Source organism: Rhinatrema bivittatum, chromosome 1 (genome assembly GCF_901001135.1).
Source record: "Rhinatrema bivittatum chromosome 1, aRhiBiv1.1, whole genome shotgun sequence".
In the NCBI taxonomy this organism is placed as follows: domain Eukaryota; kingdom Metazoa; phylum Chordata; class Amphibia; order Gymnophiona; family Rhinatrematidae; genus Rhinatrema; species Rhinatrema bivittatum.
In genome coordinates this window covers 594885645-594902594 of record NC_042615.1, presented here as the reverse complement: position 1 = coordinate 594902594, position 16950 = coordinate 594885645, and the positions used below count along the sequence as shown (strand labels likewise).

Sequence of the window (16950 nt, the reverse complement as noted above, 5' to 3'; positions counted from 1 at the left end):
TACCCTGGCATCGCACTGTCCCACTAGTTATCCTTTTTCCACCAGGTGTCTGAGATGCCAGTCATATCTGCCTCTTCATTCAGTGCTATACGTTCTAACTCCCAGCTTATTTTGAAGATTTCTAGCATTTGCATACAGGCGTTTCAAAGTGTTTTTTTCTTTCGTGTCTACAATTTTCCTAGCTGTCTGCTCTTTACCAAGAGGCACCTGAGCTAATTTTGCCTTCATTGAAACCTCTCTGCTGGGATGCTCTAACTTCCCTGTTTTGTTAATCTTTCGTTGATACCTTTCCTCCGTACCATGTGCTGCTGAGCAACGGTCTGCTTTCTTTCATATTCTAGTTTAAAAGCTGCTCTGGTTAGGGTGTAACCCATCCTTTCAGAATAGGCTTCCTCTTTCCCAAATTGTTGCCCAGTTCCTAACAAATCTAATGCCCTCTTCCCTGCACAGTCATCTCATCCATGCATTGGACTCTGGGATCCTGCATTTGGACTGGTGAGCATTTCCGAGAATGCTACCCTGGAAGTTTTGGATTTCAACTTAGTGCCTAGATTTGGTTTCAGGAGCTTCCCTCCCACCCCTTTCTATGTCGTCGTTACCCATATCTACCACAACAACCAGCATCTCCTCGGCTCTGTCTAAAATCCTATCTAGGTGACGCATGGGGTCTGCCACCTTCATATCAGGCAGGCAAATTACAAAGCGATTCTCATGTCCACCAACCACTCTGCTCTCTACGTTCTTAAATGACTGATTCGCCAGTCACGATGGTTGATCTAAACCTTCCCTCAAGCCCTTGGAGACCCATCCTTTGTGCAAGAGGATACTGTCGCCTGGAGAGCAGGTTCTAGCTACGGGTTCACTTCCTGCTATACCAGGGTGATGCTTTCCTTCTAGGATCTGTACTGGGACTGGTGCTTTTTCAGATTGGATGTGGTTTCTCATGAGTCTCCCATCACCTCTGAGTAACTCTTAGATTGGGCCTGCAAAGAATCTTCTTTTCTCCTAGTCCTGTATTGCTACCAGAATACTGGATTTTAGACTCATTCCTCACTTTGCCTTTTTTTTTTTTCCTAATTTGTTTTATATTTTTCTAGAGTTTTCTTCCCCTTGTCCTTAAGTATGCCTGGTGTGTATCATGCATTCCCCTGTTCTCCCATGCAAGGCTTGGTTTAAAGGCAAGCTCAAGCTAACTGATAGCTCTGGGTCACTGCTTCTTAACCTGATCCTTGAGGCTTGCTTAACAGAGGACATAATAGGTAGAAATACATCACATGCATGCTAGTTGTGGATATCTTGTAATCCATGCTTTTTGGGTGAACCTAGAGATCTGATCTGGGAGTTTTTGCTTCAGATCCCTATTTGAAAGAGCAAAACCCATCTTTCTTCAGATTTTTACCACTGTTGCCACCAGCCTACCAGATTTATAGGACTCCCTTCTCCTAGGGTAGGGGTCTGCAACTCCAGCAGGTAAAGAATTTGTATGGCCACCTTGCCTTTGCTGCTCAGATTCAGAGTTACTGCCTTAAGGAGGTCATGGTCATGCCCTATATCAGCAGCACACATTGTCCTCCATAAGCTTGCCCTCACTTACAGCGATTAGGCCCCAGGATATGAAAGGATGGTAGGTGTGCTCTGGAGCCAAGCTAGACAGGAGGTGCATTTCCAGAGCCTGTTTTGGTGCTTCCTTATAAATCAGCCTTCAGTTCCACTGGGAGTGGGAAGAAAGATGAACAGAGAGACTGCTAGGAAGTCCCCAATCCGAGAGAAAGACAGGCAGTGAAAGATATGTAATGTTTATGTAATATATGGGTGTTTGTTATATATTTGTTGGGACTTATGTGATCCACCCTGGAGAAATTTTAAATTTGGAAGTTGCAGAATATTAGTATTTAAATAAATAAATGTGATAGAGGAGGGATTTGAGAAAGAGAGAGAGAGAGACCCTCATCCTTGTATTTTGTTGGTCAGGCATTCCAACATCTAATAAGTAGTTGTTAACAAGGGTTCATGGCAGATCAAAAACATTGCTAATCCCTGTCCTGGGGACTCATGGCTCATAGCAGTCCCAGTTTCTGACAGCCTGGCTTCCTGACACCATAAGCAACAATGTTTGGGTACATATAATGTTAAAATATTGGAATTAGAGACCCATTATTTTAATTCTGCAAACATTTCTTAGCCTGCACCAAACAAGATATGAAGGTTGAATCTTAACATACTCGATTGCTTGTTTTGGGTACACTGAGAGAGAGAATCAAGTGGCTTAGGATGATCTGCACAAATTAGCGACTGTGCAAGAGTACTGGCATTTTAGCTCGCTTACCACTACGCCTGGTGCCAGAAGAGCTGTCAAAGCACTTTTCAACTAAAACACAATAAATCTATTTAACTACATAAGAAGATAGACCAGGCAGCCTCCGAAATGAAGCGCACTTATTTTTAGATTCTTTCAGCTATAGTTTATTTTCAGAATGTTTTAGTAGGAAGAGCTTTTGCAGCAAGTGTAAGGAATGGGATGTGGAAAGATGGCAAGCCACATAGAGCTCACCAAATTAATTTTGACATGGTGGTACTGATGGTGCTCTAGCTTCCTTGTCTAGTCTGAGCACAAGGCTACCTTGGTATTGTCACAAGAGCTGCTAGAGAATTGCAATTTTTTTTTTTTTTAATTTGTGCATTTCTGTGTCTCATCTCTATTGGCTTTGCTTTTCCGGTACTGACTGGCTTTTGTGTTTCTTTTCAGAAGCATGACATGAACTGCATAGCCAGAGGTTTCCCAAGCAGCACTCCAGCCCTGGCACCCAGCTCCCGCTATCGCATGAGTAGAGAAGAGGACACTAGTGATGAGAGCATCTCAGATTCGGATGAGGAGGACAGTTCCCTGTGGAAACGAAAGCGACAGAAATGTTTCAGCCTTCCCCCTGCTAAGCCCCAGCTGCCTCCTTTTGCCCAGGATGATCGGAGGCAGATTACTCCTGGAAACAGAAAAATCAACAATGTGTGGGGCACGGTGTTACAGGAACAGAATCAGGATGCTGTGGCCACAGAGCTGGGGATCCTGGGGATGGATGGACAGCTGGACATGAGCAGGCAGTCTGAGGCTTACAATTACATTCTGGCGAGAAAGCTGATGCAGAAAGCGAACAAGCAAGAGACAGAGGAACAGGACAAGGAGCTGGATGAGTACATGCAGGAGGACAAAAAATCTGTAGCAAAAGAGGAGGAAGAGAATGAAAAGGGCCATCTGAAACGCAAGCGCCCTGTTAAGGAGAGGCTAGGGGAGAGGCTTGAAATGGATTACAAAGGGCGCTTTGAGATGACAGATGAAGATTCTCAGGAGAAAGTGGCTGATGAAATTGCTTATCGGTGAGAACAGGGGCTGCTAGCAAACAGTATCTGCTCAGTTATGTTGTGTGATTCTGATGTAGAAATTTAAATGTCAGGCTTGAGCTTTCTGTGTGACTTCACCATAGATATGCATTCATGATTGTCCCCAGTACCATCCAATTCTATAGGCATGAGGCATTAAAATATCAGTTTTTCCCTCAACAGATTGTTTCAGCAGTCAACAGCATATGACTTATTAACAGAAAGAGAAACATGATGGCAGAAAAAGATCATTTGGCCTTTCCCTGTACGTACCCGGGTCAGTCCAGACAGTGGGTTGAGCCTCCTGTCCAGCAGATGGAGACAGAGAAAAACTGAAAGGGTATTCTATATAAGGACAGAGCCCACCCTGCATCCCTTCAGTATTTCTCTGTCTCCAGCAGATGCAGGCAACTGAACCTGCGGTTCCCTTTCTTCCTCAATTTCTTTTTCCCTGTGAGGTTTTCTTCTCATTTTTTCAGGGTTAAGCAAATATTACGTATAAATTTATAAATAATTAAAAAAAATTTTGATTTCACAAAGTTTTTGTCTGAATTCAAAACTGAGACAGTACTGTCTCCTCGCTCTTATGGGGTCCTAGGGGGGCTTGTTCCTTGATTATTCAGCCTAGGATTCCCTTCCTGGTGACCTGCTTGATTGTTTGGGGCGATACTGGTGGTCCAGTCACTCACCCTCTCTGGCTGCTCTGACCCTTGAGACGCTCAATACCTCTGGTCTTCTAGTATTGAAGCTTAATTCTCCTGCAATTTAAAAAAAAACAAACCTATTTGGAAAGAAAGACAAGCTTCATTTCTCTCTGCTCTGCTTACCGGGAAGGCAGCGTGCAGGGTTCATTCGCCTGCTCTCGCTTACAATTGCAGCCCACCTCAGCTGATTCTCTTCTCCACGGCGGCTCCTGCCTTTTATCATGCCGCGTTCTGTTTCCTGCCTAGCCTGCGGGGAACCTGCTTTGCGGCTCTCCCGCGATGGGCTGGGTGGGGAGGGTCCTTCTGCGGCGAGACTGGCGGCCCGGGGTCAGGCTTCTAAGCGCATGACTAAGCTGTTCCCCCTCAAGAAAAACCATGGGAATGGCGGCCATTTTGGGGGCAGCTTTAACATCTGATTCGGGGCTGCAGGACAGAGGAGAGCCTGATTTAACCATTTCACCTCCGGATTTAAGTCCTGTACATTCCCTAGAGGGGAATCCTGACCCTTACCTCCTTAACCCCCCCCTTTACCCGGGAAATCCAGGCCTAGTTTTTCAACTGAATTTGTGCTTTTAATGCACAAATCCTATCTGGCTAGCCTGCAGGCGGAGGATGATCCCTCTCCAGGCCCCCCTCCAGCGAAAATCCCTCGGGTGCCTGCTCCACAGCATCCTGCTGCTCCGGATGGGCAGGGTTCCGTCAGGGTGGTGCTGGGGGTCACCGGTCCCTCCGGACCCCTCCCAGCCGTCCTCTGTCCCTGATCCTGATCCGGACTCTGATTTGTTGCTCCCAGGTCCTCCACTCGAGGGAGTCGTTCCGTGTGTTCTCCGATTGTTCCAAAGGGAAGAGCTGGAGCCGCACATTCCTTTCATCTTGGACGAGCTGGGAATTGAAATTCCACCTGAGGATTCCACTAGGGCCTCTATGCCAGCTAACGTGGACCCGGTCCTGGTGGGACTTAGGGCTCCTCCACGTACATTCCCGTTTCATCCCATGCACATGCAACTGCTCCGGGAATGGGAGTCTCCTGAAGCAGGGCTCCGAGTGGGTAGGGCAATGAACAAGCTCTATCCCCTCCCTGATCAATGCCTAGAGATGCTTAAAGTTCCCAAGGTGGACGCTTTTGTCTCCGCTGTCACCAAACACACCACCAGTGCCGGTGGTGGGAGCCACGGCGTTGAAAGATATTCAAGACCGCAAACTGGAGCTGTATTTCAAGCGCATCTTTGAAGTCTTGGCCTTAGGAGTCCAGGCGACAATCTGCAGCAGTCTCATGCAGCGGGCAAGTCTCAGGTGGGTCCAACAATTGCTCAGCACCCAGGACCTCCTGTCTGCAGAGGTGGAGCAGGCAGAACGGCTGGAGATGGCGGTGACGTATGGGGCTGATGCCCTCTACAGTTTGCTCTGGGTGCAGGCCAAGGCTATGGTTTCAGCGGTGTCAGCCAGACATCTCCTCTGGCTGCACAATTGAACGGTGGATTCCTCCTCCAAGTCGCAGTTGGGCACCCTTCCCTTCTAGGGTAAGTTGCTTTTTGGTGAGGACCTTGAACAGCTTATTAAATCCTTGGGAGAGAACAAGATTCATAAGATGCCGGAGGACCGCCCGAAGCAGTCTAAGTCCTTTTTTCTTTCACGCTTTCGCTTTAGAGGTCAGCACCGGTATAACATCAGAGCACGGGGATCCTTCCCAAGAGGTTCCTCCTCCAGATCCCAGGCCTGGTCTCATTCCTTTCGTGGCTGTTGTCCCTTCCGGGATGGTAACCCACAACACTCGACCGCAAAGTCCTCTCCCCAGTGAAATATGGCCGGCCCATTCCTCTGTTCCCAACTTAGGTGGACGTCTGTCTCTGTTTCTCGAGGAATGGGTCAAAATCATGTCTGATCAGTGGGTCCTTGAGGTGATAGAGAAAGGTTACGCATTAGAATTTGCTTGGGACCTTCCAGACCTCTACATAATCTCTCCCTGAGGAAGTCGGAAGCGTCAAGCGGGCTGCCAGACTCTTGTAAGATTGCAAGAGCTCGGAGCCATAGTCCCATTTCCGGTGGAGGAACAAGGATCTGGCCAGTATTCCATCTACTTCGTTGTCCTCAAAAAGGACGGCTCCTTCATTCCCATCTTGGATCTCAACCGGGCCTTCAGGGTTCCCCATTTCCAAATGAAGACCCTGAGGTCGGTGATAGCAGCGGTCTGGCCTCTCTCGACTTAACGGAGGCTTATTTGCACATCCTGATACGCCACGACCATCAGAAGTATCTCCAGTTCAACATTCTGGGGCAACACGTCCAGTTTTGGGCACTCCTGTTCAGTCTCGCCACCGCGCCACGCGCTTTTACCAAGGTCATAGTGGTGGTGGTGGTAGTGGCCGCTCTTCGCTGGGATGGAGTCCTAGTCCATCCTTACCTGGATGATTGGCTCATTTGAGCCAAGTCGGAGTCTCTCTGCAGGTCAGCAGTCGACAGTGTCTTGGCTTTTCTCACCTCCCTCAGGTGGATAGTCAACTTCTCCAAGAGCAAGCTCCAGCCCTCCCAGGTCCTGGAATTCCTGGGAGTTCACTTTGACACCCAGGTCAGCAAGGGGGTTACTGCCCGACGCTCAGGCGCTCAAACGCATGGATGAAGTGCGCAATTTTCTCTCCCTCTCGCTATGGCTTGGGACTACCTTCAGGTTCTGGGTTCTATGGCTTCCACTATCGATCTGGTTCCTTGGGCTTTTGCACATATGCATCCATTACAGAAAGCTTTGTTGTCCCGCTGGAAGCCGGTGTCGGAGATGTTTCGGACGCCCCTACCACTCTCCGACACTACCATCGCCAGCATGCAATGGTGGCTCTCGCTAGCTCATGCAATGGTGGCTCTCACTAGCTCATCTCCTGAATGGGGATGCCTCTACAGACTCCTCAGTGGATCATTGTTACGATGGATGCCAGCCTCTCCGGCTGGGGAGCGGTGTGTCAAACTCAGTCTACACAGGGATACTGGTTCCCAGTTCAATCCCGCTGACACATCAATTGCCTGGAGACCTGAGTAGTCTGGCTGGCTCTCAAGGACTTTCTACCCCTGATCCGTCGCAAGGCGGTGCGGGTTCTCTCGGACAATGCCACCACGGTAGCTTATATCAATCGGCAGGGGGGCACCAGACGTCGCCTGGTGGCTCTGGAAGCCAACAAGCTATTCGCTTGGGTGGAGCATCACCTGGATCGATTGGCAGCTTTCCACATTTCGGGGAAGGAAAATGTTCAATCCGATTTCCTAAGTTGTCAGTGTCTAGACCCCGGAGAGTGGAAGTTGTCCAAAGGAGTGATGGATCTGATCGTCCTCAGGTGGCGACCTCCCCACTTAGACCTGATGGCTACTCTGAACAATGCGAAAGCGCCTAGATTCTTTAACTGCAGAAGGGAGCACTGCTCGGAAGGGGTGGATGCCCTGGTTCTCCCCTGGCCTCACGATGTTCTCCTGTACGTGTTCCCCCTTGGCCTCTGGTAGGAAAAGTACTCAGAAGAATAGAACTTCATTGGGGGCCCGTCATTCTCATAGCATCAAAGTGGCCCCGAAGACCGTGGTACGCGGATCTGGTGAATCTCATGACAGACGGTCCTCTTCGCCTAGGTCACCTTCCACACCTGTTTCATCAGGGTCCACTATTTTTCGATCAAGCGGATCGCTTTTGTCTAGTGGCCTGGCTTTTGAGTGGCGGCGACTGAGAAGGGATATAAAGAAGAAGTTATATCCACTCTGTTGCAGGCCTGTAAGCCTTCTACCTCTCTCGCTTACGTCCTGAGTTTGGAGAGTTTTTGAGAATGTGTGTGTGCGGAGTACCGGTGCGCAAGGCTCTGGAATCCCAGGTCCTCTCCTTTCTCCAGAATGGCCTTTCCAAGGGTTTGTCTTTCAACTCCTTACGGGTACAGGTTTCCGCTCTCAGGTCTCTCTTAGGCAGTATCGATGGTTACGTGGTGGCGGCGGCGGCTCATCCGGATGTTGTTCGTTTCCTCAAGGGGGCCAAGCATTTGAATCTGCCTGTCCGGGCTACTTGCCCCTCGAGGAGCCTTAACTTGGTGCTTTGAGTTCTTTGTGAGGCAGCCTTCGAACCCCTCCGGCGGGCTACACTCAAGGATCTGACTCTTAAGACCGTTTTTCTCATCTCTATTTGTTCCGCCAGGAGGGTGTCAGAGTTCCAAGTGTTGTCTTGTAGGCAACCCTTCCTACGTCTTTCTGATTCAGGGGTCTCCCTTAAGACTGTACCTTCCTTCTTGCCGAAGGTTGTGTCTTCCTTTCACGTCTGTCAGTCGGTGGAACTCCCAGCCTTTTCTTCTGAGGACATTGCAGACACGCCTGGTGGTGACCTGCATCATCTTGATGTAAAACGAGTACTACTGCAATATTTACAGGTTACAAACCAGTTTTGAGTCTCTGATCATCTCTTTGTCTTATGGAGTGGCCCAAATAAGAGAAACAAGGCTTCTAAAGCTTCGATTGCTTGATGGCTAAAGGAGGCAATTACATCAGTGTATATCTGTCGGGGCTGGACGGTTCTGGAGGGCTTAAAGGCCCACTCTTTGCGTTCACAAGCTACTTCTTGGGCAGAGAGTCAGTCGGTCTTTCCGCAGGAAATCTGGAGAGCAGCTATTTGGAAGTCTCTGCATACTTTTACTCGTCATTATCGCCTTGATGTGCAGGCGCCAGTTTTTGGCACCTTCGGAAGGCAGGTGGTTCGAGCAGGGACTGTCTCAGTCCCACCCTATTTAGGGAAGTTTTAGTACATCCCGCTGTCTGGACTGATCCGGGTATGTACAGGGAAAGGAAAATTGGTTCTTACCTGCTAATTTTCATTCCTGTACTACCACGGATCAGTCCAGACTCCTGCCCGTGTACTTGTGATACATCCGCTCAAAGTTTTCCTTTTGTCGTCTTTACAGCATTTTGGATCTATCTGCTTCCTATCAGAACTTTAAGGCACCGGAAGTATCTATTAGATGTGTATATGTGTGTGTATATATATAAATATATATATATATGTATATATAAGATAAGCAAGCAACAAGTAACTGGTAATTAATATATGGTTATTTACAGTGTTTTGAATTGTTCAAATTACCAGTTACTTGTTGCTTGCTTGATCTTATACTAGTTATCTTTATATTTCTCTGCTTTGATAACGTTTATACTGAAGGGATGCAGGGGTGGGCTCTGTCCTGATATAGGATACACTTTCAGTTTTTCTGTCTCCATCTGCTGGACAGGAGGCTCAACCCACTGTCTAGATTGATCCATGGTACTACAGGAATAAAAATTGGCAGGTAAGAATCCATTTTCCTATTTAGTTTGCCCATTCAGACCAACTAGTCAGCTCTGCAGCTCCCTATCACTCCCTCAGAGGTCCCCTGTGCTTATCTTGTGCTTTCTTGAATTTCAGATACTGTCCTTTTCCCACCACCTTCACTGGGAGGCCATTCCATGCATCCACTACCCTCACTGTAAAGAAATACTTCCTAATATTACTCCTGAGTCTACCCACTATCACCCTCATCCCATGACTCCTTGTTCAGAGCCTCCTTTCTGTTGAAAGAGGGCCACCTTCTGTGCATTGATACCTATGAAGTGTTTAAATGTCTCTATCTCCCCATCTTGTCTTTCCTCTCTAGGGTATACATGTTTATATATTTGTTTGTCTCCATATGCTTTACAATGAAACCACTGACCATTTTAGCTGCCATTCTCTGGACTGACTTTAAACTATATATTTTTTTGGAGGAGCAATCTCTAGAACTGTACACAGTATTCCAAAGGAGATGTTATACAGGGGAAATATCCCCTTTTTTTTTTTTTTTTTTTTTTTTTTTTTTGCTGAACATTACTCTCCCTATGTACTCAAGCATCCTTCTGGCTTTTACTGTTTCCTTATCCACCTGTTTGTTTATTTTAAAATTCTTATAGCCTGCTTCTAACAAAGTAGTTGTGCGAATCAGGTAATATGGCAATATACTTTTATTTATGTATTTATACAAAGGCTTTTAGTCCACTCCTTCCGCTTATTTCAGTATGGAAATATAATCCATTAAAATATATAAAACAATACAAATAATTTTGTACATAATGCAAATAAAAAATCAAAATATAAAATAAAATGAAAATACATAAGGAAACTGCATAAAATGCCACAGCACTTACTACTAATCTATATTAAATGATTGCCTGTTGAAACAGTATGGCCTTCAGCTGTTTACGAAATGTTTTAATGTCTAAAATGGAATGCAAATCAGAAGGCAATATGCTCCACATATTAGGGTCAATAACAGAGAGCCTGAGAATGTGATTCCCGAAGGTGTATCTGTATTTAATCCTTGGTAGAAATTGTTAGCTGAACAAAGGTGGTACCAATCTTGCTAGATGGCTAGGATCCTCCATCCTGACAGCCTTAAACACTAATACAAGAATTTAAAATCTGATTCTACATCCAACTGGCAACTAGTGCAGTTGTTTAAATACCGGTGTAATATGCTTTCTGATTTTAATTCCAAAGACCAGCCGGACAGCAGTATTTTGTAACATCTGAAAGCTTAAATTTAACATTTGGGCAAGCCCACAAATAATGCGTTGCAATAATCTACTATTGTTAGAAAAAAGACCTATACTATGTATGTCTAATCTCTCTGACAGAATACATTTGAGATGCATAATAACCTTAGTTGTAATATCCTGTTCTTAAAAGTATTCCTAATACCGGAATTACAACTTGGGGATGAAAACCTAAATTCCTTACAGCAGCAGAAAATGGTACAAAATTTCCATCTAATGTGATCCTTTGACAACATAGAGGTGGTGGTTTATGTGCAAGCCATATAACTTAATTTTTTGAAAGATTAAGCAAAAGAGATTTTGGCCATCGAGGGTTTTACTGGTGAAATACAAGCTGTGATTTGTTGAATAGTTACATCTGTCTCAATCTTAAAAAAAAAATATCTGGATGTCATACACACACATCTTATAAAATGTGGACGAACCACACAGTATTTTGCAGAGGCCTCAGATAAATCTTAAACATAGTTGCTGACAAATTTGACCCATGAGGCATTCCAGAGTGAACCAATCCAAATATCCTTAGTCTATTTGAATCTGGTCTCTTGCAGCCAGAAAAGATGCAAACCATAAAGGACAAGACCCCCCAAGCTCAATTGTCATATACTATGTAATAACCTATAATGACATGCTGTGTCAAAGGCAGCTGTTATATCAAGAAATATTCTTCTGTCACTGGCGAGTTGGGATCTGCCGGCAGCCACATGGCTCTCCTTTTCTACGTCTGCAGGCCAGTTGGACTCCACCGGTGGCCTAGCAGCCTCTTCTTCTTCTGCTGCCGCCCTGTGCAAATACATGGTATGCTTGCCTGGTTGTGCCAGGCCTGGATAGTACCAACATATGTTTTCCCCTTTTAAAAGTGCTTATGAAGACTAGATCCCAAAATATTCTACCACCACCTAACAAAGCGTAGAATGGATAGTAGTTGCAAATTTATTATAGTGGCAACTTGACCATATTATGCCAAATACATGATTATTCCAGAGCTGACTGCATATATATTTCCTAAATATAGTATATTAATGGGTGGAAAATATCCAGGTGCCTAAAAATTATGGCCTGTCGCCTACTACTGGCCAAATCCAGAAGAAGCTGCCAGCCTGGGCCAGAGATGCCCAAAACAAACTGTGCATGCTGCTGTCACCTTAGGGTTGAAAAAAGCCTCATGCTTCTACTTTGGCAGTTCCATGAAGAGCTTCTTGCTACTGCTGGGGCCAGCCCAGGCCTGAAAAGATCCACTCACCTCTTTTCAGGGAGGCCCAATTCTGGAAGGAGCTGGCACAACACTCCTGCTACAGGATGCCCAGACTTAAAAAGAAGCACTACAGCTCAAGCTCTCTGCCTATCAAGGAAGAGGGCAAGTTGGAGTAGGGAAGGGGGAGACAAGAAGGAACCCAAAAGGCTGTCAGGAGTGGAAAGAAATGGGGAGTGGGGATAAAAACCAAATCAAAATTTATACACCAAGCCAAAAAAAAAAAAAAAAATCCTCCTTGCAAAATAGACAAAGCAGATTCTAAGTGAAAAAGCAAAAAAAAAAAAAAAAAGTCCGAATGCCAAGTCAAAACAATAATTAAATGAGCATATGAGTCGCGTTGTTTGGCTTTTGAGGACCGTATAACCACTTCAACATATGCACGCCATGATTGCATTGAAGCTTCTCAGGCCATCCAGTCTGGATCTCAACAGAACAAAGAGCTTGCTCCAGAGGATCTACATTTGCTGCTCCAAGAAGAAGCTGAAGAATGGTGGCTTCGGGACATGGACAGCTTCTGAAATTCAACTTGGAGGGCTTCGATTTTTGCTGCTCTGGGCCGCTGAGCTTTTGGGGACATCCATCCATATGCCTGGCAGTTAGGTTGGTCATGCTCCGAGCCCAAGCACAGAACATTTGTTGTGGCCGTAGGAGATTGACATTATCTAGCTCCATATGCAGGCCTTGAAGCCTCTGGTGATTTTTCTAGTGGTCATACGCAAAAAGTCTCTTTCTTTTTGGGAATCTCTCAAAAGAGAGAAATAGCACTGAAAAGTGATGTTGGTGGTTCACATAAAGCGAGAAAAAAAGGGATTAAAGAGTTGAAAGAAGAGGAGAAACAAGATAACTGTGCGGAGTGCAGACAAAAACAGACTGAGGAGATTGAGGCAATGCCTGTGCGGGAACTCCTGCACATGCTCAGTAGAGCTCAAAGCTCTACTAGCTTGGAGACACATTTATTCAATGCCACCTGATGACATTACCCACAGTTCATGGCTAATTCAGCCCTGCTTATAGACTGAAAAACCAATAATTAAACAGCAATAATTAAATTCAAACTTGTTAGGACATTTTTTTTTCTGTCAATAAGCAGGTTGAATTATCTATGATCTGTGGGTGACATCAGGTGGCACTGAATGAATGTCTCCAAGCTAGTAGAGCTCTACTGAGCATGTGTGGGAATTCCTGCAAAGGTGTAGTCTCATGAACCTCCTCAGTCACTTTCTGTCCGAGCACAGCATTAATATGTGTTTAGTCTTGCCAGATTTTTTTTAAATATATACTCATAAGAACATAAGTTGCCATACTAGGTCATCAAGCCCAGCATCCTGTTTCCAACAGTGGCCAATCCAGGTTACAAATACCTGGCAAGTACCCAAACATTAAATAGATCCCATACTACTAATGCCAGTAATAGCAGTGTCTATTCCCTAAGTCAACTTGACTAATAGTTTATGGACTTCTCCTCCAGAAACGTATCCAAACTTTTTTTAAACCCAGCCACACTAACTGCCCTAACCACATCCTCTGGCAATGAATTCCAGAGCTAATTGTGTGTTGAGTGAAAGACTTTTCTCTGGTTTTTGTTTTAAATGTGCTACTTGCTTACTTCATGGAATGCCGCCTAGTCCTTCTATTATCCGAAAGAGTAAATAACCGATTCACATCTACCCATTATAGACATCTATCATATTCCCCTCCAGCCATCTCTTCTCCAGGCTGAACAGCCCTAACCTCTTTAGTCTTTCCTCATAGAGGTGCCGTTCCATCCCCTCTATCATTTTGATTGCCCTTCTCCAGTGCAACTATATCTGTTTTGAGATGCGGCGACCAGAATTGCACACAGTATTCAAGGTGCGGTCTCACCATGAAGCGATAGAGGCATTATGACATCCTCTGTTTTCCTTCACCATTCCCTTCCTAATAATCCCTAACATTCTGTTTTCTTTTTTGACCACTGCAGCACACTGAGCCCACAATTTCAATGTATTATCCACTATGACATCTAGATCTTTTTTCTGGGAGGTAATCTTAATGTGGAACATAACATTGTCTAGCTATAGCATGGGTTATTTTCCCTATATGCATCACCTTGCACTTGTCCACATCACATGGTAGATGAAATATGGAACCCCAATCTTTGAGTCTCAGAAAGTCGTCCTGCAATTTATCACAATCCATTTGTGACTTAACTACTCTGAATAATTTTGTGTCATCTACAAATCTGATCCTCACTCGTCGAACCCTTTCCAGATCATTTATAAATATATTAAAAAGCACTGGTCCAAGTACAGATCTCTGAAGCACTCCACTGTTTTACCTTTTTCCACTGTGAAAACAGACCATTTAATCCTACTCTTGTTTCTTGTCTTTTTTAACCAGTTTGCAATCCACAAAAGGACATCTCTTCCTATTCCTTGACTTTTTACTTTTCTTAGAAGCATTTCCTGAGGGATTTTGTCAAACACTTCTGAAAATTGAAATACACCACATCTACCGGTTCACCTTTTATCCACATGTTTATTAACCCCTTTCAAAAAAATGAAGCCGATTTTATGAGACAAGACTTCACTTGGGTAAATCTAAGCTGTCTGTGTTCCATTAAACCATGTCTTTCTATATATTCTGTGATTTTTTTATTGAGAATAGTTTCCACTATTTTTCCTGGCATTGAAATCAGGCTCACTGGTCTGTAGTTTCCTGGATCACCCCTGGAGCCCTTTTTAAATATCGGGGTTACATTGGCTACCCTTCAGTCTTCAGGTACAACGGACAATTTTAATGATAGGTTACAAATTTTTACTAATAGATCTGAAATTTCATTTATCTGTTCCTTCGGAACCCTGAGGTGATTTACTACTCTTTAGTTTGACAATCTAGCCTGCTACATCTTCCAGGTTTGCCGTGATTTTGTTCAGTTCATCCGAATTATCACCCTTAAACTGGAATCTCCCCAACATCCTCATTAGTAAATACAGAACAAAGAATTAATTTAGTCTCTCCACAATGGCCTTATCTTCCCTAAGAGCCCCTTTAATCCCTTGATCATCTAATGGTCTAACCAACTCCCTCACAGGTTTCCTGCTTCAGATATATTTTTAAACATTTTTATTATGAGTTTTTGCCTCTGCGGCTAACTTCTTTTCAAATTCTCTCTATCTGTCTTATCCGTGTTTTTTTACATTTAACTTGACAATGCTTATGCTTTTTCCTATTTTCTTCAGATGGATGCTCCTTCCAATTTTTGAAGGGTGTGGGGTTTTTTTTTTTGGCTAAAATAGCCTCTTTCACCTCTCCTTTTAACCAAGCCAGTAATCATTTGGCCTTCCTTCCACCTTTCTTGATGTGTGGAATACATCTGGACTGTGCTTCTAAGATGGTAAACCGATGTGATATCTCAGATCGAATGTCTGTGTATATATAAAAAATAATAAAAAAATAAATGGTATTTTTAAGCAATGTTCACACCAGTTCTACAGTCTTAACCTTTACGGCTGCACCTTTCAGTTTTTTTCTAACTGTTTTTCTCATCTGAAAGTTTAGTGCTAGAGCTGTAGATTTACTTATTGTCCCCCTTCCAGTCAATTCAAATTTGATCATGTTATGATCACTATTGCCAAGCAGCCCTACCATTTCCTCACTAAATCCTGTGTTTCACTAAGAATTAAATCTGAATTAGCTCCCTCTCTCTTCGGTTTCTGAATCAGTTGCATAAAGCTGTCATTTATTACATCCAGAAACTTTATCTCTCTTGCATGTCCTGATGTTATATTTACCAAGTCAATATTGGGGTAATTGAAATCTAGCTTAGATGTAGGGAGTCAGTAGTTGTCAAAACCAATCCAAAACAACAAAATGTGGAACACAAATGTCACTTATAGTTTTAGCCTATGAAGGTGTCAGCAAGCCTGATGTTGTGTGACTTTGAAAATGACACCAACCGGTCTTTTAATCATTCACCTTCATGTTATTAATTATTTCAAAAATCTTTTTTCATTTTTTCAATTTTTATAAAATTTATGTCCTCCAACCACGAAGGGTATCCAAAAGGTAGACTCTTGAATGCAAAACAAAATGCAACCCAACACGGCCAGTGTTTCGCTATTACAGATTCCTCAGGGGCATATGAGAATTAATCACAAATAGTCTTTTGACCCTTTGAAAATGGACACTAGGTCTCGATCATCTCATCAAGAAAACGGAGGAGGACTTTGAAATTGAAATCTCCCATTACTGCACTACCAATTTGGATAGCTTCCCTAATTTCTCAAATATTCAAGCATTTAAACGTGTTCAGCAATATAAGACAGGTACTTGAAATGACAAATAGAAATCATAATATAAGAAAATAAATTAAGCAATTGTGCTAAAGTAGACCAAACAAAAACAGGAGGGAACTAGAAACAAGGGAGTAGTAATTTAGAAATATTCACAATTAAAAATCTTCCAAGAGAACAACCCTATCATATCTAACAGAATAAACCATATCCCCTAACCATCCGATTCGAGAAACAGAACTTGGTTCCCCTCTACTAGGAATCCTTAAATCTAAGAAAAAATGCAGCTGTGAGGGTTAAAGAATACATCTTTCTCAGAAGCCAAGAAAAGTAAACATTTGTATGGAAATCAAAATGCAAAATGTGCACTTGGACCAACAACCTCATTACGCATAACAAAAAATGTTTTCCTTCTCTCCTGGATTGCCCTTAAAAAAAAAAAAAAAAAACAGAGAAAACCTAAACTTTAAATCCCATAAGGCAGTTAAGCAGCACAAAAGAAAAGTCTAAGAACCAAATCACGCTCCATAAGTGATGCAAAAGTGACCAATTAAGTGGCTTTGGTTTCTTCATCCCAGAAGAGAAATAATATCCAAGTCCCTAGAATCCGATGTTCGTCGGCCTGGAACACTGGTAATAGTGCAAGTTTGTGTAGGAAGATAGGCAGCCTTAACAATAGAGGGAAGTGCTTCAGTTGAGGTCCCCAAAAGTTCTCATACATAGGATTTAAATAGTTCTGAAGGAGAAATCGTGGGAACAATATGAAAATTTA

General features: G+C 43.9%; 1 protein-coding gene across 1 annotated transcript in view; it reads left to right on the top strand.

Moving 5' to 3' along the window:
- The window catches only part of PHAX (phosphorylated adaptor for RNA export), a 48147-nt gene that overhangs the window by 6841 nt on the left and 24356 nt on the right, over positions 1-16950 (top strand). Inside the window, exon 2 of the mRNA XM_029619419.1 lies at positions 2747-3369. Coding sequence (XP_029475279.1) covers positions 2747-3369 — 623 coding nt within the window. The remainder of the gene's footprint in view (positions 1-2746; positions 3370-16950) is intronic.